The sequence below is a fragment of the Limanda limanda genome, chromosome 6 (genome assembly GCF_963576545.1).
Source record: "Limanda limanda chromosome 6, fLimLim1.1, whole genome shotgun sequence".
In the NCBI taxonomy this organism is placed as follows: domain Eukaryota; kingdom Metazoa; phylum Chordata; class Actinopteri; order Pleuronectiformes; family Pleuronectidae; genus Limanda; species Limanda limanda.
In genome coordinates this window covers 16,051,534-16,075,709 of record NC_083641.1, presented here as the reverse complement: position 1 = coordinate 16,075,709, position 24,176 = coordinate 16,051,534, and the positions used below count along the sequence as shown (strand labels likewise).

Sequence of the window (24,176 nt, the reverse complement as noted above, 5' to 3'; positions counted from 1 at the left end):
TGTATTGGTTTAGCTTGGTGTTCCTAATAAACTGACTTTTTACAATTTGTGTAATGTTTCCCTTGCACTGAACTTACTGCTGCTGCATTTGTGAAATAGTTCATTTTGGGGCTTCGACAGCAGCAGAAACAAAACAAATCACAATGTTTAACCAAAGTGGCAAAACGTCCCACAGCCACATTACTCACAAAATCACCTTCACTATTATCGACTTGTTTTTCACAACTGGGAAATTCAATGAACACTGTGTTCATTCCTTCTTCAATCCACAACTACTATTTTAAGTACAAATAAATTATACATATACACAATTGAACCCCTTCAGACAATTAATATACAAAAATATAAGCAAAAAACACAAATGGCATCATCATGACGTCATAGTGGGGGGAGTAGGTAGCAGTGTGCTTCACAGTTTGCTGTATTCACAGCTCTCAGACCTGCTTGATCAAACACCCACCTTGAGGATTTCTCCTGATCCTGTGCCAACTTAAAATTAAATGGCACAGATTTCTGAGGATATTACAAAATAAAAGACAGCTCTGGTGGTCTTGAGGCCACTGAGGTGATGTTAAGGAGTTTGCTGCCATCCACAGGACAGATGAAGAATAACAGGTAGTCTGAAAGCTCCTACTGCAGACTGTCGGCCATCATGAGACCCTATAAAAAAATGAATTGACTGATGGACGACGACTCTTTTTTTAGTTTTTCGGACTTATCACCGATTTGTTTAAGCTTTAAGAGTTATTTCTATGGAATTTTTTCAAAAAGGCATCTATTGTTTAAATCTATTTTGCTTTAATTGAAATGCCACTTATTGGCGTATTTGGTATTTTTTCACCATCCGAGTACCCTCTTCTCTCCTTGCTTGAGGACTTGTGTTTGCTGGATTTCCAGATTCTATCGACAAAAGTTTTTCCTACTGGTTTCGCTTCTCTAACAACAAACTACCAGCCAAACACCGACAGCGAAGATTGTTTAGAAAGAAGTAAACGACTGTTAGAAGCTTTGCGAGGTAGCAGGTGGTTTTTGGTTGAGGATATTTGGTAAAAAAACAGAAAGAAAGAAATAATCACCTCTGTAGCGTTCAGTGTTATACACACAGAGGATTCGTATTCCACTAATTCATACATGGGTGCTGGAGGGTTGATTTTACAAACAGTGCATATTCACTTACCTCAAGCTACATTTTAGATTTAGATGGATCACCCTGCAGGACGATGAAGGTGTTTTGTGTTGTTTTACGAGTTCATATGAATAATCCTTTGTTTAGCATCAGTGAGCCACTAATGACACTTAAAGAGGACAGAAGCCAAAGCTAAAGATAAAGGCTGCGTGTGATCTGAGTTTGGAATGAGGCACACCGGTTACAATCTGTACAATATGAGAAAGCTTGCTCGTTTCCCAGCTATGAGTTTACTGTACTGAACACAAAGGCAAAATGGTTCCAGATCTGAGCCACAGGGTGTGAATGTACAGCAATGAGTGTGTGAAAACGAATCCTTCTTGTGTCTCTTACTCCTCCTCGCCTCTACATCTCCTTCTCCTTCTTCGTTTCTCGGGTGCTATTCTTCAAAAAGTCACTCCGGAGCAGCCGATAAAAGAGGACAATATTCATCACCGTCATGATGGCCATGCCCACGCTGCCCAGCGTGTAAGCCAGGAGGGGCACCTTGTCCCGGTTGAGCACCAGCCAGCGGGTCATCCAGGCCAACGTGTTGATGCGGAACACAACATACGTGCCCAGGTTGATGATGCTGTTGACCCGGTACAGTGTTCCCGCGGCGATGTTGGCCATACGCAGCAATTGCCTGAGGTGGAGGAAGATGGAGTTTATCTCCACCAACAGGGCGACCACAGCGAAGCCCACATAGTGTCCTGAGACCACAGAGAAGCCAAAACAGGAGATCACCTACAGGAGAGACAGGGAGGAGGAGTGTTACCCTGGATGTAGCAGAGCATTCATAACAGTATATTAATACATAGTGTGCAGCATTGTGGATTCATTTTGATTCATACTTTTCCAAAATTACCAAACCTAGCTTTAACTATTTAGATAACTGGTAACTCTGTTACTCTGGAGTCCTCTGTTGTTTTACAAATGGCCTCTTTAGCAATGTTTCCTCTTTTAGTTTGCTCAAACCTAATTTACTTCCTTAATCTCATTAAATATTTTTGCTAACAACAACTGGTTTTATGTTGTTTCCTTCACCCTTATGAGCTGGGTCCTAACATTCACATTTAGAAGTATTTTTATTCTAGCAGTAAAAAAAATGTTGTGTTGAATTTTCATATTACCCAACACAACATTATGACAGAGGTGATTTTCACGTGGTAGGACTGACGTCTGCTAAGCAGTGCTTACAAAAGTGTGTGATGTAACACACTGATGAACTCCACAAGGTGGCAGCAGCAGCATCCTTATTGAAAACCTGTCTGACATTCAACTGAACACATCTGCTGACATTTCACTGAGGAGTCAGGGGAAAGGACTACGATCTGGACAACAGAATTGTGTTTGCTCTGCAACAGGCTGCTCGGCCAACTCCCCACTTGGGCCGGCACCCACTCACACCAGCTCTGCATTTCAACAGCCTCATTCACACTCAGAGCACACTCCAGGGACAAACTGTGTTCCCACAGACTGGACTGTAGTTTCATAATCATTAACACATTAGCTGCCGCGTTACGTCCAAATTAGAATCAAGCGTTCAAGGTCATGGGATGAGCCTGCTGTGCGGGAGGTTGACCTTTACCATCAATCAGGGCTCTGTTGGAGAAGCATCTTGTGCTTGTGTAAGTGTTTGTGGTCACAGGATGCCGTCTCTCACGGAACAACAAACAGTCATGTGAAGCATCGAAGCACATAAAGCAACAGAACACTACGCATCCTTTGTGATCTTTCTGTCTTTAGCTCAAAAGGTTTCTTCACTGCACTTTCTTTGTGTAGTATTTACCTAGCGCACGCACCCTCCAAAAACTCATCAGAATTGTTCGTAGTTGATATCAAAGCAAAACTGTAACATTTTGTATCTGGAAATGGCATATTCAAAATGAGTTGGATGGTTCACTGACTTTGAATATGGAGCATGGAGCCACCGTAATACCAACTCCTAACCCTGAAAGTCTGTTCTTGCTCAATGTAACTTGGGTACGATCTCCTGTGAGAACTGATGGACTGACAAGAATCAGGCCCAGTAAGTTCAAGAGTAAACCGTGGATAAAAAAAAACTTGGAATTATTAGAATAACGGCGTTAATCTCTGATGTACAGTGAAAAAACTTTCAAAATATGAAGAATTCCAGACAGAGTTTGGTGTATTTGTTACAGCTGGGCATCATGGGAATACACTGTCAGACCAGACACACGCACGCGCGCGAGATCACACTGCAGTGCTGGTCAAACACTCTCCTGTGAGATGTTTTCAATAACAGGTAATGTTTGAAAACTCCTGGATTAATGAGGTGGGAGTAAACGCCCTGTTCTCGAAGTCAACAACAAATAACCAGTGAGTAAGATAATAGTGGTCATACACAATCATTATTTAATTACTATTTGGCTAAAACAGCTCACTCTCCCTTTTTATCCAATCACAACGTGGCACTTGCCTTGAGCCAATCACCTGTACGCTGTTTAAGCTGAGTTTAAAATGCTCTCTCTTCCTCCTGTCATTCAGCTGTCACTTAAGTACCACGATCCCTGAGTGACCAGCCCCCCCCCTGCACCACCTCAACCCTGGATACCTGGTCATCTCCCATCAGCCGTCCAATCCAAAGTCTTTCATCAGACGTCCCAACTTCCTGGTCCCTTCCTCACCTCCAGCACCAGGCTCTAGGCTCTGGACACTGGTGCCTAGAGCCTCATACATTCATAGGACTGTTCTAATGTGTGCTCTACTTACTGCTGGGATCTCACCACTCAAGTCTGTTCCTCTGTTCAAAATAAAATAAATTTTATTCTACCTCACTAATATTAATAAGTCTCTTTGTAAATCTCTCTTGACTGCAATGCTTTTTTATATATAAGGTATTATTGAGCTAATGGTTTTTGCAAGGCAAATGAATTCAGTGTGAGTTTCCATAGGACATGAAGTGGGAGATTTGTGGTGGGTTTCTATGGAATATCCCTGCCCTCAGTTTACAACAACAATACCCGCACTAAAAACAACACGTGAATGGGAGTTTTGTAAGTGTGTGTGTGTTATAACATCCACATCATCAACACACCATAAGAGTGGCCCTTCGAACTGGATAACCTGTAACCTGATCTAGGAGGATAAAACATGACATAAGAAGGTCACGGTCAAAACAAACCGTTATAAAACCTGGAGATAAGATGATGAAGATACTTTCATAACTGACTCGGTTTTCTCACTGTGTGAGTTGGTTACACAAATGCGTAAAACACATTCCTTTGGGACTAAATGTTATAAAACTGTGGAGGACCTAGGAGAGAAAGATTAATTAAATAAAAGTATATTTTTTTTATATAAGCTTAATTAAGGGGCAAAGTGTTTTTCAAATTAAAATAAGACAGGATACGATTAACAGAGCAATAAAGATCGAGAAGGATTTGACATCCAAAAATTCAAGATCATGAAATAATATGAAAAATCATTCCAACACAATGTAGATGCTCGATGTAAAACAATTTGATATTCTTACGTTCCTCCTGCACATGCATCTAGTTTTATGATGGTTAACTCTCAACTCTCACACATCTATTTGTGTCAGTTTATGGCAATCAGCCAATGACAGTTGTTCGTTACCTAACCTTGGTATAAAGGTAGTTAACAGAGCACCTCAGTGGACCTTAATGACCCTTTATGTAAAACTCAATAACGTCAAAGCCTTATGTCACAGTCACCTACAGCTCAGTGAACTACCTTTCAAGGCCAGCAGCAGTATACGTAAACGATGAACCATGAAAAGATAAAATGGACAAAAGAGCCGCACGTGTCCGTCCTCCTGGTCTGGAGAGGTGACTGTGATCACTGATCTCAACAATAAAACACAAGCAGCCAGCCAACCCTCTGTGAGCGTGGATGGAGCCTCCATCCATAAAAGACAGGGAGCGAGTCCCAGTAATCCCTCCACCAGCCCCTGGATCTATCGGACAATTAGAATGATTCAGCGTTTGCAGGCTTTTCCACGTTAAGCTCTGCTGAGGTTTGACCTTCACATAAACCAGCAAATACTGTCCAAGTAGAGACTGTCATGGAAGTACACAACGTAAAAATGGAAATTTAAACACCCGTTGGGTAAAATTGGAAATTTGGTTTGAGCAAAGGCCATCAAAACATAGACAAGACTCATCTTTTTCACTGACTGATCATTTAAATAACAGGAACAGGGACTTATGAGCTAAAATGAATAGAACAATTTCTGCGCCTGATATTTGCAATGAACTACGTCCTTGCAATGTATAGGCCCCATATCCATTTCACCTTACTGCCTCTGATTCCCTCTTTTTTCCAGCCCTTAGTTCCCTTGACAAGTAGGTTCACTGGACACCAAAAAACCTGCAGTTCCAGATTATCTGGAGTCATACCCTGTTTTTAATTAATCTTTCAAAGACATTTTGGATACATTGTCAATTGTAACATATATTACAAGGGAGTCCCCCAAGAGTTAGTTTTGGGTCCACTTTATTTAATAGTTATGTCAAGAAACTGGGTCAAAACAATTCCAAATGCATTACAATTTTATGCAGATGATGTAATCATTTACTGCTGTGATGCCACTTTCCGACATTTAAAGAAACAAGCGCTTAAGTTCTTTCTTTTTTTTTTTATGAATGGTGGTTTTTCTATGTTGAATGAGGCTAGGTTTTGTTCTTTGCTTGATTATAGTGATTTACTGTATATACTGTACATAACTATGAAACTCTAAGCCGAATGCTTACATGGTTGGACACTATATACTCCAGTGCTTTGAGGTTGGTCACACCATGTCACAGCTAAGTGTCCTTCTTTGGCAGAGTGAAGACACAATCACTGGTACATAGCTATTTATAAATCCATCCTTGCTTTGTTGACCTCTTATATGTGTCGGTAAATCCTACTTGAAACCAGTAATAAGAGCTTGTGCTTTAATGACACCTTTTTACTTGCCAACTGTATTTACAGCTATTGTAGACTGATCCTGATTAGGGCTTTTAAAATGTAGTTAAGGTCATTTCTGCTTTTTCTAGCTTTATGATTCGATGAATTGTTATCGTCTGTTTTTAGTTTAAGTATTTTTAAGTGTTAGCAGATTGTATATTGCTTACTTCTTGGCCAGGGCTCCCTCAAATAAGAGATTTTGTAATCTCAATGCAACACAATTGGTTAAATAAACAGTAAACTAAATGAAAATCAAATAAAGGGCTTTCTGGTATGAACTTTCAACTCATTTACAATATTTAAACAGATTTGTGTTATATCTTCATTATTGCATCGTAACTGTTATTGCTAAAAAAAACATTATCTGACGTCACTAAAGACATTATTCTTATGCACAGGATGTACAGTTTAAAATCCCGACGGACAAGGACCTTTCGGACTGAGGCGTGTAGCATTAAGGTTAAATTGGGACAGAAGTGTGTTATTTAACCTTTGCACTGACACTTCTATACATTAACCTATACTGTTACACCCACCTGGATACATTTCAAGCAAAGGTCTGAAAAACAAGGTGGTGTGGATGTTTGTTGCTTGCATTTTGTCCCCATGGACTCAATTAAACGTTCTGAACCCCCTGGTGAGGGACCCTCTCATCTTGCTTTCAGAGGGGATCACTGAGTGCAAAGATGGTAAGCAAGTGCAAAACTAAAATTGCAGAGGTCAACCAAAAAGTGGGATAAAGCTAAAATAAAAAGAACAATTAGGTTGACATGTCAGGTACTAAGCCACTGTGGTATTCAGAGTTGAGGATGACAAGAAACACAGGGAAAGATGAAGCTAGAAAAATCTAAGATGTTGCCTGAAAGGCAGTTTTTAAGAAATTGATCAGAAGCTTATAGTAATTGGATTTGAAGACCTGATCATTGAACAGAGTTGTCAAGGTATGTGGAATTTCACATGTTGCATACGTGTCTCTATTGCAGCATGTATGTGCTATGTCCCCCCACCTGTTAAACCAGGTCACCTGCTCCCAGTCAATCTCTATCTCCCTTAGGCTAAACATCACCAGGTTTGGTGTGTTAGACATTTGTACGTCCTTCAACTCTCTCATACATCCATACATGGAAGTAGCAGCACGTACGACGCAATGCTGATTGTTTTTATTAATGACTTTGAATATTTAAAACTTGGCTCGACTTACCGGATACACTGTTTCTGTTACAATAGGCAGACTGAACGGTGATTAAGGATTTCCATGTCAAACCAGTTTCCCTACCACAGGCTGATAACTCTCCAGCTGGCTCAGTCGGAGGTGAAGCTCAGTACCGACGCAGCCCGTTTCTTACAAAGTGAGTCTTGAATGATATGATGTCATCATGTGACAAAAAACAAAGAGGGTGGTGCGGTGAGAAGGAGGTTATTAACCTTAGAACACAGGAGCTTGACACAGCCTAGCACGCTTTGCAAACATACACACCCACACACACCCACAACATTCACCCTAAAAACATGCTGTCTCGAGAGTCTCATAGCAGCGGAGGTTAAAGGTGGCGAGGGGCTGGCAGACATGCTTTAAACAGCCAGATGGAGGGTGTCAGTCCAGCTCATCCCCCCAAAAAGGAGGTTTTCAAAAGCTAGAGACCACAAACACACAAGTCACACTAACAAGACATAGATACTTATGAGAACCTCATGATACTGTGTGTGCGTGTGCGTGTGTATGTGTGTGTGCGTGCATGCGTAAGAGAGAGGCTATCACCATGTGTTACGGACCTATAAGAAATGGCTCGTGAGGCCCGGAACACATCAAATAAACGAATCAGAAACAACTGTTGCCACTAAATAATAACAAATGTTTATTGGTTGAAACAAACAAATATTTAGAAAGGCAACAAACCAAAAGGGTTGGAGGTTCCCGGCCAAAACAAACAAAAGAGAGGGGAACACTGAGCCAGCCATCGGCCGTCGAAGTCAGTGTTCACCCCCGAACTAAGTCTGCCTAAATAACCCACTACCTAAATGAAAGAAAAAGGTTATCCGAAAACAGGACTACCGGGAACCCCCGAACCAACTACCAACATAACAAAAGCTCAAAAGGACTTCTGGCATGGGGGAAACCGGAGCCTCGGTCTCCTCACCCGTTCACCTGCATGGAAGAATAGAGAGCGAGAAAGAAATTCACAGCCTCCTTAAGTCAGCTCCAGCTGACGAGGTGATGAGTCTCACCTGAGGACTGGCTGCGTGGAGAGAGAGAGAAAGGTGGAGAGAGGCACAAACACACACACACATTCTCACACAGAGCCCCACCTCCTGGCCACACGTAACACCATGTTCACCAGTTATTGTTTATCTCCTAATAAGAGCTGTAAATGTAAACCAGTAATTTGAACCTGTAGCCTCTTATTATATTGGAGAAATATTTTTTTTCTGTTTTAAGTAATAAAAAAAGGTGCTGTAAATTGTTATTTTGTTCCTAAAAGTTCTGTTAAACAAAAAAGACAGGCTCAGTACAGAAGACAAACGTCAGGTATCGTGTTCAATATTTATTGTAGTTGTCCAAAGACAATTTTTCAGTCAAAAATACGGCGTCATTGTCCAAAACAGAAAAGAAAAATACAAAATGGGATCTGAGCTTGACCAGTGTGGTCTGTGGTGGAGATTTGTCCAAGGCTGGACAATAAACTTTATATATAATACATTTTAAATGTTATTATTATGTAATATTTACAAGTGGCCTGGCGAAGTCGACGGGGAGAAAACTATTCGGAAGCTGAAAAATATGCCATCTGGTCAACGACAGACTGACAGTGGGTCAATGAGGAGGTGGGAGGCTCAAAGTCGACAAGAGGAAATGGAGGGAAAGATGTTTAGCTTTGAAAGGCGAGACAATAATGATCAACACCCACCACCACCACCACCCCCCCACACACACACACACATACACCCCCCCCACCCCCTCACACACACAGGTTTGTACAGCTGTCCTAGTGAGGACACTCATTGGCATAATGCATTCCCTAACCCCTTACCCTAACCATCCCAACTAAATGCCTAAGCCTCACCCTTAACCTAATTCTAACCCCAAAACAAAGTCCTATCCCAAACACACACACACAGATAAATAAGTATCATCATGCGACCTGCGTTAACTCTCGTCAGCTGACAGCAGCACAGCAACATGTTTCAGCTCCTCCTTGTTACAGACGTGTGGTCAGAAATTTAGATGAGCACAAACACAATTATTGAAGGATTGAAGGCAAATATGATAAATGAGCACTGTGCAGGTATTTAGTTGTTAGTGTGTTTGTGGTAGTTAAAGAACATGCTGACAGAATGAGACTTCCTCATCTGGGCGAGGCTGCTTCACTGTTGACAGATGTTTTTGGGTGAATCACAGTCACTTGAATACTAATGCACTGGGTGAGAAGGGAGAGGTGGTGGTTTTTATTGCTTTGAGTTACAGAGGCTCTTCCACTTCATCGCAACGCTCATTAAGACGAGCACAGACATACTTATATTGTAATATGCTTCAGCATTTTCAGCACAAAGTGCTATATACTTGAAGACGTGCAACTGAAGAAGACTTGGACAAAAGGTGCTAGAAGGCAGATGTTGCTTTGGACCGAGCTTCTTGTTTTCCCCTGTTTACTGTAAATGTGCAAAGATATGCAAACCAGCTGCTGGATCCAGTTTCATATTTATCACATGGATGTAAGACTGATATAAACGAATTGAGCAAATATATCATACATTATACAAAATAATGGTAATTTACTTTTTTACTATTTTATTGTAGAATGTGTTAATTCATGGCACTAAACCAGCATGAGGAACTTCCTGATCATTGGGATCACTGGGAAGCATGTAATATAAATAGATGATGAAATAGTAACAACTAGTGTTCAGTGCGAGGCTGTTCCTGTGCTGTACTCTCACGTGCAGCTGGATCTCAGCCAAGTTTGCTCTCTATCTTTTTATGCTTTGGTTCGAGGCCATAGGTGTGGCAGACAGGGATGAGTGAGGAGTGTGTGTTTGAATGGGTGTGTGGCCAGCGGGTGTGGGTGTGGGGTGGTGTTGCAATGGGGTGACACACTGGGATTTGTCTCAGTGTGCCTGAGGGCCACTACAACCCTGCATGTCTGGCGTGTTTCTTTTTTGGCAGCTGCCGCGGCATCTTTCTAGTTTTTCTGCTTTTCTCCACCCTGGAGTCAGAGGCATTTCCACAAGGATGTGGAAGAGACAGCCTGAGGTGAGAAGTAGGGCTCTAAGAGACCAGGGGAAAACTAAGGCTGTTAAAACCCAAACATGGTGCCTCTGGCATATTCTATTCCATCACATACTCATATATTTACTATTGCATATTCTAATGTGTTTACCGACCCGTTTGTAAACATATAGTAAATATCATAAAGGACAATTAATCTTCTAATGCATTGTAGAGTCTGTCAATAGCTAATGAAAACCTCAGACATTCCTGATTGAGAGGAACTTTTAAAATTAAGAATCATTTGAAGTTTTACACTAATTAATTGACCCCTTCACTGCAATTAGATATGACACAATGATGTTTTAACAATGTAATGTTTTACCTGACCGACTTGATGAAGCCTGTCAGAGTCGGTAGATTTCCTCTACACTCTTACTTCTTCTGAATGTCCTCTCCCTTTTCCTCTCTATAAAAAAACTCCACACCTATAGAACTGGTATGATTTGTTTTACACAAAGAAACAAAAAAGTTAACCATGGATACGATGTGGGAAAAAAACATACACGATCATATGCATTCCTATAGGAAGTTCGATTGCATTGAATTAAAAGAAAAATGTTAAACTGTAAAATGAAGGTGTAAGACTAAGGCACAGCTACATTTTCCTCTTATGACAGAGGCCTGGTACCTTGACATGGTCTGTTTTAGTGTTTGTTTGTAATGCCTCTTAGAGACGGTAAATGATGATCATTAGGCCCATACACTTCTGTGTGGTAACTTAATGTTTCCCCATCATCCTGCTTGCATTGTATTGAAGCTCGTAAAATGTTCACACACTGCAAATGACAACTTATAATCAAAACTGGCTTTTTTTTAAATCTAAATTTTATATTATATAGTTGCAGTTGGAACTTATAGTAGTTGACTGTTTCGTCAAAAAGGCAGAAAGAGAAAAAGGTTAGAATGTGAAGTGTTTCCACACAGTTACCCAATATTAATATTTGTGTTTGGGTCGTTAACCGTTTACCTTTCAAATAGCTGACATTACATTCTACACCTAACAGCTGCTGGATTTGTTTACAGTCTCACACCCTCTATTCCACTCCTCCCTCTGAACCCCTCAGGTCCAAAGTGATCTCATACAGGGCCCCTGCCTGCACGGATCCTTCTGCAGGGTCACATCCGGCTCTCGGGTCAGCTCCACTGTCAGGACAGGAAATCAGGAAATGACCGCAGAGAGGGGCCCTGCTGTCAAACCCCTCCCCCTCCCTGTGGATTCAAATTGATGGAAGTCTGTCGTAATGACAGAACAACTAAAATCCCCAAAAAACGCCTTAACTTGCTTTCAGCAGCGACAAGTGGTTTACTGAGTGTCAACCTCTGTTATCTCAAAACGCACATGAATGCATTCCTACATGTTAAGTCAACTGTGAACAAAGTCCAACTCGTAGTAAAGCACTAAAAGGCTCATTCACACTATAGCCTGCTCTTTTCCGGATAGACGGGACCTGCCTCTGTTTATTTTTCGTCTTCACTGGATTTCACAATTCCTCTCCCTTGATAAGCGTTGTGATGGGATTAAGACCAAGTATGTTGCAAATCTGTTTTTGGCATACTTGCTCTCAACTATCAAAATGTTCTTATTTCTATTGACAAGATGTTCCTCCTATTTCCTTACTTTGAATTCCAAAGCATTGCCAACAGTTTTCTTTATCTGTCTTTAAAAGGTCAGAAAAGTTATGATTAATCTGCAGTTTCAGTAGTGAGTAGTCAGAACACAGATGAATTATGAAAGCTTTCTCATTCTTACATGCACTCGGTCTTGAACTAATTCAGTTTAAAGCATGTTGTTTATCCCCAACAATACTTTACTGCTGTGTATATATACTTGACCCATCCTGAATATGCCACAGTGAGAGTTTTGTGCCTCACAGCATCATTTCAGTGGCTGATAAAAAGATAAGAAGCTGCAACTATAGATGAGTGGATTTTACTGTTTCTCTCCTTTGCATTACTCGAACAGGGAACCCTTGACGACACAAAAACAAAACACAAGGAAATTCCTCAGTGTGAGACCGTTGTACCATGAGGGAAAGAAACCCACACAAAAACAATATATGATACTACCAGAGTGTGGAGGCTCTTATTGGTTTGTATCCAAGTGAGGGGGTGGGACAATTTCCAGAGAGTAGGTGGTGGAGGAGGAGATGTTTTGGACGTTATGCAAGAATAGGGGGGTCGAAAACAAGGCTGTGTGTGTGATATATGGAGGGAAGCTGCAGTGAAGAAAAAATTTGAGGGGGTGTGCATACATTTGGAAATGCCCCCTCTCAGGAAACAGGAGGTTTGCTGCAAGTGTGTGCGTGTGTGTGTGTGTGTGTGTCTCGGGAGCCTGGGGTTCAAGTGGAGACCAGATGTCTGTCCTCCCCTCTGGATATACACAGAATGGGGGAAACCTCCAGAGGTTCTCCCGCCAAAATGATGAGGCTACTGAGAAATACATCATCATCCTCGCCCGCCAAAAAACTCACACACACACACACACACACACACGACTATTCTGTTTCCTATTTTCCAATACGTGTCTCTCCCCCCGCTCGTTGGCCATCATTTTTCCGAGTAGGTCATGATATTGTTGCTTTTGAATCATACAAAGCCTTCTCGCTCAGCTAACCGTGTGCTCTACTAACATCTCAGAAAATACAGCCGATGTTCCAGTAGCCTTTGGTTTGGAAACGCAATGCTGACGCTGGAGATTTTAGAAAGTAACGCTGGTTCCATGTGGTCTGTCACAGCAATGTGTGGGTCAGAGCAGAGGAGTGGCGTAGCCCACAGACTGTGGATGAATGGAAACACAGTACATCTGTGGGCTGGCGAGCAAAAACAAAAACATACCATACATACTACATAAGCTGCTGCTGCTAAAAGAATATCGAGAGGCCTCGGCTGCTTTATTCACAAAAAACAAAGCAAAGGGTATATTGCAAACCACGCTACACTTCACAACATGCTTGTTTATGTTGTTGATGCAACATTAACCACTAGAAGAATATCCCTAAGGAAATAGACGGAGCCGTGTATTACGGTGAGTTAAACAACTAACCCTTGAACCATGTGACTGTTGTATTAACCCTTTTCCCAGTCGTTAAACTAGCTTAAGTTGGATACGCACTTGCGCCATGCACTTTAAATCATGCATTTCAGGTTGTTAAAGTTGAGTCCTTGGCGTCACACCAATGACAACATAGCCAACCACCAAATATGGTACTTTTCCGCTTTTCGAAGGAAACATACGCTGCTGAGTTTGTGAGACAGCGCCACACTCCTCCCACAAATATCTATTTTCATGCCCCGTAAACTTCCTTTCATGTCTGAGGTTGGTGCAAGACCAACGTTGGAGAGGAAAAATGGGACAGAGGTTGAATTTGAAAACATGGCAAATATGAGCGTGAAGGCACATCAGATAAGACTTCCTCACACACGCTGATAAAATTAAATCTGTCAATTGTGAATAAATAAAGTTGTACTGATGGAAGGAGCAGTTATACGAAACATTCCTGTTTTAGATTCTGGTGACATTTTATCCCTGATGCTTCGGTTGCAGCACTAAAAGTTTTTCACACTTCATTAACATTTATTAGAGGTACAATACTTATCGTTGTGAGTTCTATGCCAAGGTTGGATGGCCCTCTCTCTCTCGTTTTGTTGAGAAACACACTGGGTTGTATTCATCAATAAGGCCCCTTTTGGTCTTTATACCCTTACATCATCTCACTGCTGTCTGTTAATGTGGCCTTTCAGTGACTGGATTACACAGAGGTGACAACTTATTTACTGAGCTCGGTAAATCCATTTTTTCAACAACATATAGAAAAATCCAAAGCTGAACAAATTTTTATCCTTTGGGTAATTTGAGCTTTAAATCTCACCTCATTTTACCTCCAGATGTTTTTATTTTCGTTTTATGTACGCTATTCCTAAGGCTTTTACTTTTGTTATTCAGACAATTTTTTTACTTTTATCTGTTTGTGTCATTAGTACCTGTACTTTAAGAAAGCTACCAGTGCAGTTGGAGCAATCTTGAGCATTTACGTAGAAGAGGAGGAGAATTTACGAAATTTTGGAACTAGCTTCAGGCGTTGAGAAATTTATGACTTCCCCAGGTTGTTAAAAAATCCATTCTCTCATCATTTCTGTGTGTGTAACAGCAACTATTAACACCTGCTACTTGGAGAATGGTTAAAAGTTACACAGCTGGGATCAATATTAAGCCTAGAGGGGAGAATATTTAAGGGCCTACATATACAGTTTTAAAAGCTATAAATTGGAGGTGGCCCAACTGGATGGAGCAGAGAAGTTGTTATTGAAAACAGTGCAGATCCTCAGATGGCCGATTAACCCGTGACACCCTGATCTGCTTCAGATGAGTGCTGGCCTTGAGCCTCACTCTACAGAGATAACTGAATTCAGACAAATGAGAGAGGGATGACAGAGACTTTTGGGAGGGAAACGGCAAAGATGTTGGAAAACATCAAACCGTCAAACTTTGAGAGCACAGAGACAGCAGGAAGCCAAACTGATAGACTCTGTGTTCCCACTGTTTATCATTAATGATAGATCTCAGAAGAGAACATTGGTCAAACTGTAATTCACATGCTTCCGCTCTTCAGCGTAGAACAAATCTGTCCATCTACCTCTAAAGGCTCAGTGTTTCTTAAACAAACATGGCTGAAACAGCCATGGGATGGGAGCTGCGTTAAATTGTTCCTTCTTTTTACAAGCACAGCAAATAAACCTCGGTTTTACATTAACTATACTGCAATCAGCCCAGCTGTAGCAAGAAGAAACAATGTAATCTGCTCTTTCTACAATACATTTAAGAATCTGCTCATTTCACTTGAATAATTCTGCATGCTGTATTTCTTATACAATATGTTGTAGGGGCATACATATAAATTCTACTCACAGGGAGGCCCCCTATTTCTGGCAGAGCTATCAGGACTTCCTGCTTTCAAATGGAAGCACAAGGTTGTGGCTGACAGGATCTCATCAGGCGTTGGGACCATGTTCCTCAGACAGAAATAAGAAGCTGTAATCTCCACTACAGTCAATAAGAAGAAGGGGGGGTGGGGGGCGTTCTATGGAATGTTTGACTTTGTTATTTTGTTCCTGGACTGCGACAACAGGGATCAAAATGTCTTGAGTTGTACCACATGGTCTTTCACTATATGTTTGTGTAAGAGAGGAAACCCTCATGGCAGATTGCAGGTGTGTAAACAAAAAAAAAGTATATAGAAGTGCAGACAAACACTTCAGATGACCGGTGAAAAACAAGCTCTGACAAAGGAGGAAAATGAGACAAAAACACAGATTTTACTCTTCAAACAAAACTCAGCCAGTCATATAAAAGGTTTATATCAACTCTTTTGGCCAATCTACATAAACCTGATGACAGCTTTCCCTCAGTCGATGCTGTAGCGTCAAACTGTCCCACATCTGCAGATGTCAGTTAAAAGCTCAATTATCTCCATTATAACATAATTACCTACATTAAGGAGTTTATGTTTTATATAGGTCTAGTTGTTTGTAAACAATTTAATGAGGAATTATTACATACTTGGTCCATACTTGCTTTACATGCATCGATCCATTGACCCTCAAAGGAGAAGTGGTGTTGAAAAAAGATGGATTTATGGATATTTGCTGCGTGACAACATGAACTAATAAATCAATGTAAAGTTGTTGTTTTCCTATTGGGCAGCCACAACAAGCAGATAAGCCTTCTCCTGACAGTATAACCAACTGGTCGTGTTTGGTTCAGCACTCGCCCAATGAGAAAACTCCTTTAGACTCAGATGACCAGTGAAAAACAAGCTCTGATGTGGTTCTCTTGCATTACAACTCTTCAATAACCCAATTTATAAAAGTTGCAGGAAAAGGTGGGGGAAAAAAGGTGACAAGATCGTGAAGGACTTGAAAGAGAACAGCGCAAGGAGTGAACTCCGTTGAAAAGAATGAATGAAAGTCTTAATGATGGCGCAGCAGGGAAACGAAGGGAGCTAGCGACAGCAGAGAAGCACAAAGAGCCATGTGAATGAGAAAGAAATCTGCGTTCCTCCCACAGTCTAGTGACAATCTACAGCCAGCTGCCTCACCAAAGCAGCCATTCACTAGGGTTACAGGAAGTGGAGGAGCAAAAAAACAGGACTTTCTGAAAAGAGGAGAACCGTTATCTCCTCTTTTCAGAAAGTCCTGTTTTTTTCAAACTCTCAAACTTAGGTCTTTGCCATCTACAAACATGTTGTAGCACAGTGTCCCCAAAACTAATCCAAAAACAAGCCTTTCCAACAGTGTTTCACAGATTTTCCTCTGTGAAACACTGATTCAGGTGAGACTTAAACTTTGTTTAAGGAACAAACGAGCACTAAAGGCTGCAAACAAACAAAAACAGTTCCTGCTTTACACGCATGTAAATCATTGCTGCTGTACAGTACAAGCCAACTGCAATCCTGTCTGAGACATTTACAGTAGAAATTCAACCTAGTGTACTACAACAAGAAGAGTAAGAGCTTGGCAACAGAAAGAACCACACAACATCGTCACAGTATTTATACAACTATTAACAATCTATAATCTACAATGAGAATTTCCAACAGTGTAAGACTTAAATATTTGGTTTTGAAACAAAAGAGCCCTAATGCAACAGGCCGCAGCCATAACCACCACAAAAACCTAAAATTATGTAGAAATAAATTATCTTGCAAGTCCTTATTAACTGACTTTTTTATTGTAGTGCAGATGTGACAATTCACTAAACCCTGGAGCGCTTGACAGTGTACTGTTTGCACTGGAGGAGAGCTGTGAGAGATGAGCTTACAGAGATGAGAGATTCACGATGTTGAGCAGGAAGTTATTGCACAGTGTAAAACTTTTTAAAATAAATAAGTTGAGAGAGTTGTTAAAGAACATTAACTAGGAGAGGACAATGGAGCTGTCCTGCAAGAGCTACACAAAAAGTGCTGGTTCCCTCAGCACACTACTTGTGGTAAATGACTTTTACTTGCTGCATCGTGGGAGAGTCTTTACTCTGGTCAAGCACACAGCGCTCATTGTGCTTGATCGGAAAAGTCACGCTTCAGTACTGGACAAATGTAATCTCACAAAGTTTCACCATCCGCTGACTCTAGTAGTTGATTATACACACACATTTTGTGTGTCTGTCATGCTGGTTGTTGTGCCATGTGTTCATTGCAAGGAACTCCCATATCTTCTCATGCAACCAGTAAACTGCTAGAACCAGTTTCCTGGCAAAGTTTGGCCTCTGTGTTGGTTTAAAGGTCCTTGGTGCTTTTGTGTGTGAGATACTGAACAGAGGTTATATTTACTAGAGATATATGAGAGACCACACTTGAAGATGTTACCGTTTAAGTGATGTTTATCAGTCCACTAGATCGTATGTTTACATTTCTATATAAAGCATGTTGATATAGCTATTTTGAGCAGGTCTTCCTTCCATTACTGGAACATCCGTGTGCATTATCCTCTTTTCTTCACGCAGCACACAGCACGTTTTTAGTGGCCTCATTTCTAATACTGCAGACAAATGTTTCTACATCTGTCAGGATAAAAACCCCGCTCCTGTTTTAACAGCCAAACACACACGTAAATCATCGCCGCTTTACAGTACAACACCTCTCCAATTCTGTCAAGAGACATTTACAATAAAGATTTAACCCATGCGGCCCATGTGGGGTGAGCAATGCACTACAATAACAAGAGCTTGGCAACAGAAAGACACACACAAACACACACACACACCCACACACCAAGCATGTAGGTCAGCCAGCCAGAAGCCGAGGAGGAAAATATTCATTCAGGGTGTAGTTTCTATATTTCCATTTCAGGTCTTTCCCATATTTATTTTCCATAGCTTTTCAAAGCAGGAGTGGGGGGAAGGGTCAAATTGTCTCACTCGTTCTACTCTCAGGAAAACACCTCCACTGAGGGTTACGGTATCAGGAGGATGAGCGGATCTGACGGGACACTGGTGTAAAGTGTTGTGTGCTTTAACGGATGATAAAAAGACACAGGGAGTCGGGTGGAGTTCATCTTTCTGAAGGCATGAAGGAGGTTCCATGCTTGGGAGGGGTGTGGTGGGGGGTGGGGGGGTCACGCTGGAATGATTGTCTTTGTTCCTCCCTCTCTTGGTCTTTGCAACTCAACAAGAAAGACCGGTATTTTGTCTTCCCCGTGTCAGTGCGTTTGACAGGTGTGCTGGAATTTTGGCGCGAGTTTCGGACAGGCAGTAGCTACACTGTTTATTGAATTCATGATTCGGGTTTCTCACTCGCATACAGAGGGCAGGTTGTCTCCTCTCAGTGACAGCTTCGGTCAAAACATAAAATCTCAGACCACAGCTTGTTTTTAACTGTGAGCTACACTTGATAGACCTACCACAACGTGATGGAAGAGAAGCTCCCAGGACTGATTCAGCTTCTGGTTGAGCACCATGTCAATGAAGTCGTAGATGAAGTAACCTGTTGGAATGAGAAGAACATCACATGTTAGGGTTCAGCGATTCACTAATCAACCACAACGCAACAGATTCTCATGACAAGAGCAGCCTCGGGTTTCATCGAGTGTGTCGGGAGGACCCCTGCTTCCATGACGACAGCAACCAACATGCGTCTTGGAGAGGGGCTATTCATATCCACCACCCCCAACCCGTCCTTCCCCGCCACCAGCCGTATCCATGGTGACCGCTCTTTTGAATGCTGGAAAAAAAATAATGAAGTGTTGAGGATAGAGGGTTGCACAGGCGCTCAGGGCTGTGGCAAAGCAGGAATTAACCCCCCCCTCCATTTATGTTTGAAATCTGACACCAGGACCCTTCTGTCGCTGTGACGACGTAGTTCTCGACATAAACAAAAGTCCTTGCTACCAAACCCCGGACCAAGTAATTATTGCAAGATCGCTATTGCAAAGCATTTGATTGGTTGATTTGCATTATGTGGTTTCCACAAGAGTTCATATTGTTTCAGTAGAGCGTCGATAATGGACAAGGGGAACTCCTACACAATGCAGTCTTTCCAACAATGGCAACGAGAGGTGGAGTTTAGGTCAAGGTTTTCTACGATCCGTCAACTCCAGCAAGCGGAGTCATATCTCTCATCTCGCAGTTGTGTTTTTATTATAACTCAGTTTCATCGTTCAGCACCATCTGATAGATCTGTAATCAGAACAAGAAAATCTGATCTTGCTTTCTATTTTTAGCATTTTATAAAAACTAACATGGGCAAAATGCCAGTGTGAAGCCTGAACACTCCGTTGTAGTTAGGTCCTCCCTTCCATGTTGTTTTAAAAATATGTTTTGCTGTTTTTATCTTGACTGTATGTTCTATTTTTCACATTTTTATCTTTTTATCTTGATTGTGAGCTATGTTTGATTTCGTTCTATAAAGCCCTTTGTAACTGGGTTTTGACAAGTTTTATACAAAAAAGGTGATTATTATTTTTATATCAACCAGTTGCTATTAATGCCAACATCTACACTGAGAACAAGGGTATCAAACACTGCTTTGACTTTTCACTTGCCATCACCTAAAAGCCTGAATAGAGAAGTCAGCAGAGGAAAAAGTTGATTTCAGGTGAAGCAGCTGATAAGTTTTGTCTCCTGCAGTGAGTTTCAGGGGATTCTTCTCTTAAACCAATTAGTCATACAACCGGGCTTCAGACTTTAACATAATGACACTGATGGGAAAATCTGGTTAGGCTTGAGAAACCTGAATATGACACTGGCTTACTCTGACACTGATCAAGGTTACCACAGCATGTAAACATCTTACTTTGTGGCTTTTTGTTTTTGCTGCCGGTGTAAACTTGACTAACATTTTGGAGTCTTCTCTAAACACAACTGAAATTCACTATCAGCATGTCTTTTTTGTATCTGTATTAGAAGTAACTTCATATTTTATTGTTAGAAATAGGCTTTTTCTAAAAACACCTACTCATTCACTAACCACTACAACGTCGGCCAGCCAATTGAAAATCCCATTATAAATGTATATGTTTATTTAACACTTAATATTAATAATTTTAGGAAAAAAAGCACCATTGGAAATATCGGGAATAACCCTCATACACTTTCTTAACTGTGAAAAGGCTGGCAAATATAAATTTGTCCGCCTTTATCCTCCTGATAGTTAAAACATTTTTGATAAGAATAAGGAATAGAATCAACAGAGAGAGAAGGCTGAGAAGGGCTGCCCTCTCTACTCTTGTCTTTTAATACATGATGGTATATAGTGTTCCATTAGGGACTTCCGTAGTACACTGCCCCTTACGATAAACTGTGGGATACAATAACTATACTATGGGCTAAAAAGAAATTCGCTAAACATGGTGAATTCCAGGTCCGGGAAAACAGCTTGACTCCCTTAAACATTAACCATACTTGGGTTTGTCTGCAGCACATGGCTTAAGGCACTGGACAAGGTCTTCATTCAACAAGCCTGCAACCATTGTAGCCGAGCTCCATCCACACATCTGCTGGAACATCCTCTGAAAACTAAGTGATGCCTCACAAGAATCACACCACATCTCTGGTGGGGGGGGGGGGGGGGGTTTGGGAGAAGCTCTTCCCAAGTTTTTGCATACAGATGACTCTCCTCTCTGTTACAACCCACATCAGATATGGATTGCTCACATAAATCAACCTTTTTGCGCGGTCTCTGTCCCGGTGATGTCACGTGACTGTACCAGGGGTTACGCCCGGTGCCTGGGACCGATCATAATGCCACCCATTGATCTTCACGCACTGACAATGCTGCTCGCATTGCCTGCTTCCAGGGCTGGGCTTCCTGAAAGAATGTCAAACATCCTGGGAATCCTCTGGGAGAACTGGTTGCTCTGCACATATCCAACAAATCTGTGGGTTTAAGCGCTCACACGTGCCGCTAGTTGCTCTCGAACAATATTTCTGACAGAATATTAAAAAACAGGGCAAGTTCCTATTTTAAGAATGTGGAGTAGCATGCATCCTGAGGACATCAAGCTAAACCTAATTCATGATATTCTTAAGTTTGGTTCACAGAGAGCAGTCTGTAGCAATGTTAAGGCAATTTATACATAAAGTGAACTCAGGTCAAGCTAAATGGAAATACACACCCATGAATACACAAACCCAAGAGTCAGAGATCAGTCTCCAATTCACACTGAAGGCAGCAGTGACTATGTTTGAATTAGAGACAGCTTGACTTTGGTAAGAACAATATGGTGAATATCACCTGTCAGTTAACAGCCACAGGATGTAACAGTAAAATGATGGAGCACATTAATATGGCTGCAAATCATTGAGTACTCAGTATGTCACTGATTTATTTATCGGTTTGTTTCTGCCTCATTACTGTACACAATGTGTTGTACAAAGTGGCTTCAGCTTCCTGCTGTTTTTCATGGCCTTTATAAACCCTTACACCACGTGGGAGAAGGAGAGGAGCCTGAATACTGGATGACTGTACTTCCTCACTTTCTCATAGGACGGCGGCAGCATCTCTCCGGGTGAACCCTCCCCAGCCCCTCCCCTCCCCTGTCCCATTCAGAGGACACAACTTGTAATTCAGCAGTGAACACTGTGGAGCTGCTACTCACCGATGGAAAACGATACCAAAGCATGAGAAAACACAGAGTAGGTTTCTATCAGATCCTCGGCCATCTGCGGGTGACGGAAAAAGCTGCGAAAAACACACCGGTTCAGATAAGGACTTTCAGAGTAAAAAAAAAAAAAAGTTTGTGAAATGTTATTTGAGAGTTCATGATGAACCAGGCCAAATTTGTCTACATTTAAAATTAACTGTGGGGCTGAGTGATATATCAACAATTATAAAAATTGAGTTTTCATCAATAACAATATAACAAAGGTTCAATATGTATATATCAATATATTACTTGTTCATTGAGTAACCCAGTGAGCAGGTATAACACATGACTGATCGACATCAGATTTGTAAAAGCTGTTTATCAAGCGTTTGTCATTCTCTGCCCCTTAAAGAAGAATTTAAAACCACAGCCTTCACTCAGGAGCAGAAATTATTCTAAACATAAAAAGAAAAATGTTTCTTGTTTATCTTAATTGAAATTTTAGCCATATTGCCTAGATTGAAACACAATTAAGTCAAACAGCAGTCTGAAAATTATTGGATAATTCACTAAAATTTGAATACAACCACTCATACAACCAAATTTCCAAAATCCATTCATGAAAAAATGTGTGATCCTCATCATTTCTTAATGGTCACCTTACAGCTGTGAAATAATTGTTGATATATCACTCAGCCCCACAGCTTTCCACTTGTCTGCTGCCTGGATACAAAGATTGTCTGTTACCTGTTGCCATGTGCTATGTGTAAGGTGTTTTCCCCATGAGGGATTTAATAAGTTTCTCCTATCATATCGTATTTTGAAGTATCCTAAAGAATCGTATCGTTAATTATTGTATCACGTGTTATCATATATTATTTTAAAGTAGCATATCTTATTAAAAGTATTAGTAAAAGTATAAGATTTTTTATTGTCAAATGAACAGAGATAACATGAAGCAGTCACTGTCAATTAAATACTTGGGTCACAGGCTCTCTTTAAGCAATGCTCAGTAATTTCAACCCAAAAAAATAATAATAAAAATAGAAATAGTATAAAATAGAATAAAAAAAGAATGAAATAGAATAACAATGAAATAGAATATCAAAAATTTAAAATAGAAAATAAAATATATACTGTTAACTATCACATCTGATTAAAAGGTATCACCGTTAAGTATTTAAGTGTATTAAAGTGTACCTTCTGATATAATTAAAATTATAACGGTAATCATAATAATAAATAAGAGTGTGTTGTGTTTCTCTCACCAGAGCACGGCCCAGATCGCGGTGATGAAGCTGTGCACGCCTGACGTGGAGATGTTCCTCCACTTCCACGCGTTCCTCACCGCGGACTCGGGCATGGGCAGCGTGCTGACCCCGGAGTTCACCAGCCTGAAGAACACCGCGGAGCCGCCGGTGGTGATGAGCACTGAGCCCAGGTCCATGGCGGAGATGTGAGAGATGTGCAGGAGGGAACCGACCAGTTACCGATGGAAACCACTGGAACAGGAGCGGTGGGAGCGCTGGGAGAAAAACAACGTGGTGTCCGAGTGGAGTGGAGCCCGGCTGTGTCAGATGGTTTCTCCCGCTGACTCGACCTCTCTCTTGTTTCGTCTCTCTGGTACTCCCGCTGAATCTTTCCCTCTCTCTTTATATATGTGTGTGTGTGTGTGTCGTTGTGAAACCGTCCAGTTCTACAACCTCATCGCTCGCTTGTGTAACTTTGTGACTTGGACACAAACGCAACGCTCGAGCACCGTGCCCGCCCTACTACGAAGGGGCGTGGCCATAAACACGTTACATGTGTTGTTCTACCTTCAGGGGCCGTCGGAATTTTCTCCACCACAGACTGAAAAAAACAGATTTACTCAACAGTGTGTATGAGATATACTGTACATGTCATGGCAGTAGGTACTGATCATTAATGTACTTAAAGGGATTGTTGACCAAAAAAATGAAAGTTCAGTCAGTATCTACTCACCACTAAGCTGATGGAGGGGTGGGGGAAGTGTCTGAGTCCACAAAACACTGGAGTTTCAGGGGTAAACAGCGTTGCAGCCAAATATAATTGAAGTAAATGGTGACCGGTTCTTCAAACATTTAAAAACAACAGAAAATAAGATAAAATACCTCCAATATCAATGTCAATTTGATTTATATAGCACATTTTAAACACCTTGGTTGACCAAAGTACTTTGCAAAGCAAAAGGTTCAACAAGAAAAACAG

General features: G+C 41.2%; 1 protein-coding gene across 1 annotated transcript; it reads right to left on the bottom strand.

Moving 5' to 3' along the window:
* Positions 1–1,531: 1,531 nt before the first annotated feature.
* On the bottom strand, positions 1,532–23,394 carry tlcd2 (TLC domain containing 2). Its single transcript, XM_061072897.1, has 4 exons — positions 23,216–23,394; positions 21,960–22,042; positions 18,765–18,847; positions 1,532–1,912 (listed from the first exon to the last, which is right to left on the bottom strand). The coding sequence occupies exons 1-4, from the start codon at positions 23,392–23,394 to the stop codon at positions 1,532–1,534; spliced, it is 726 nt and encodes a 241-aa protein (XP_060928880.1).
* Between the last annotated feature and the right edge of the window lie 782 nt (positions 23,395–24,176).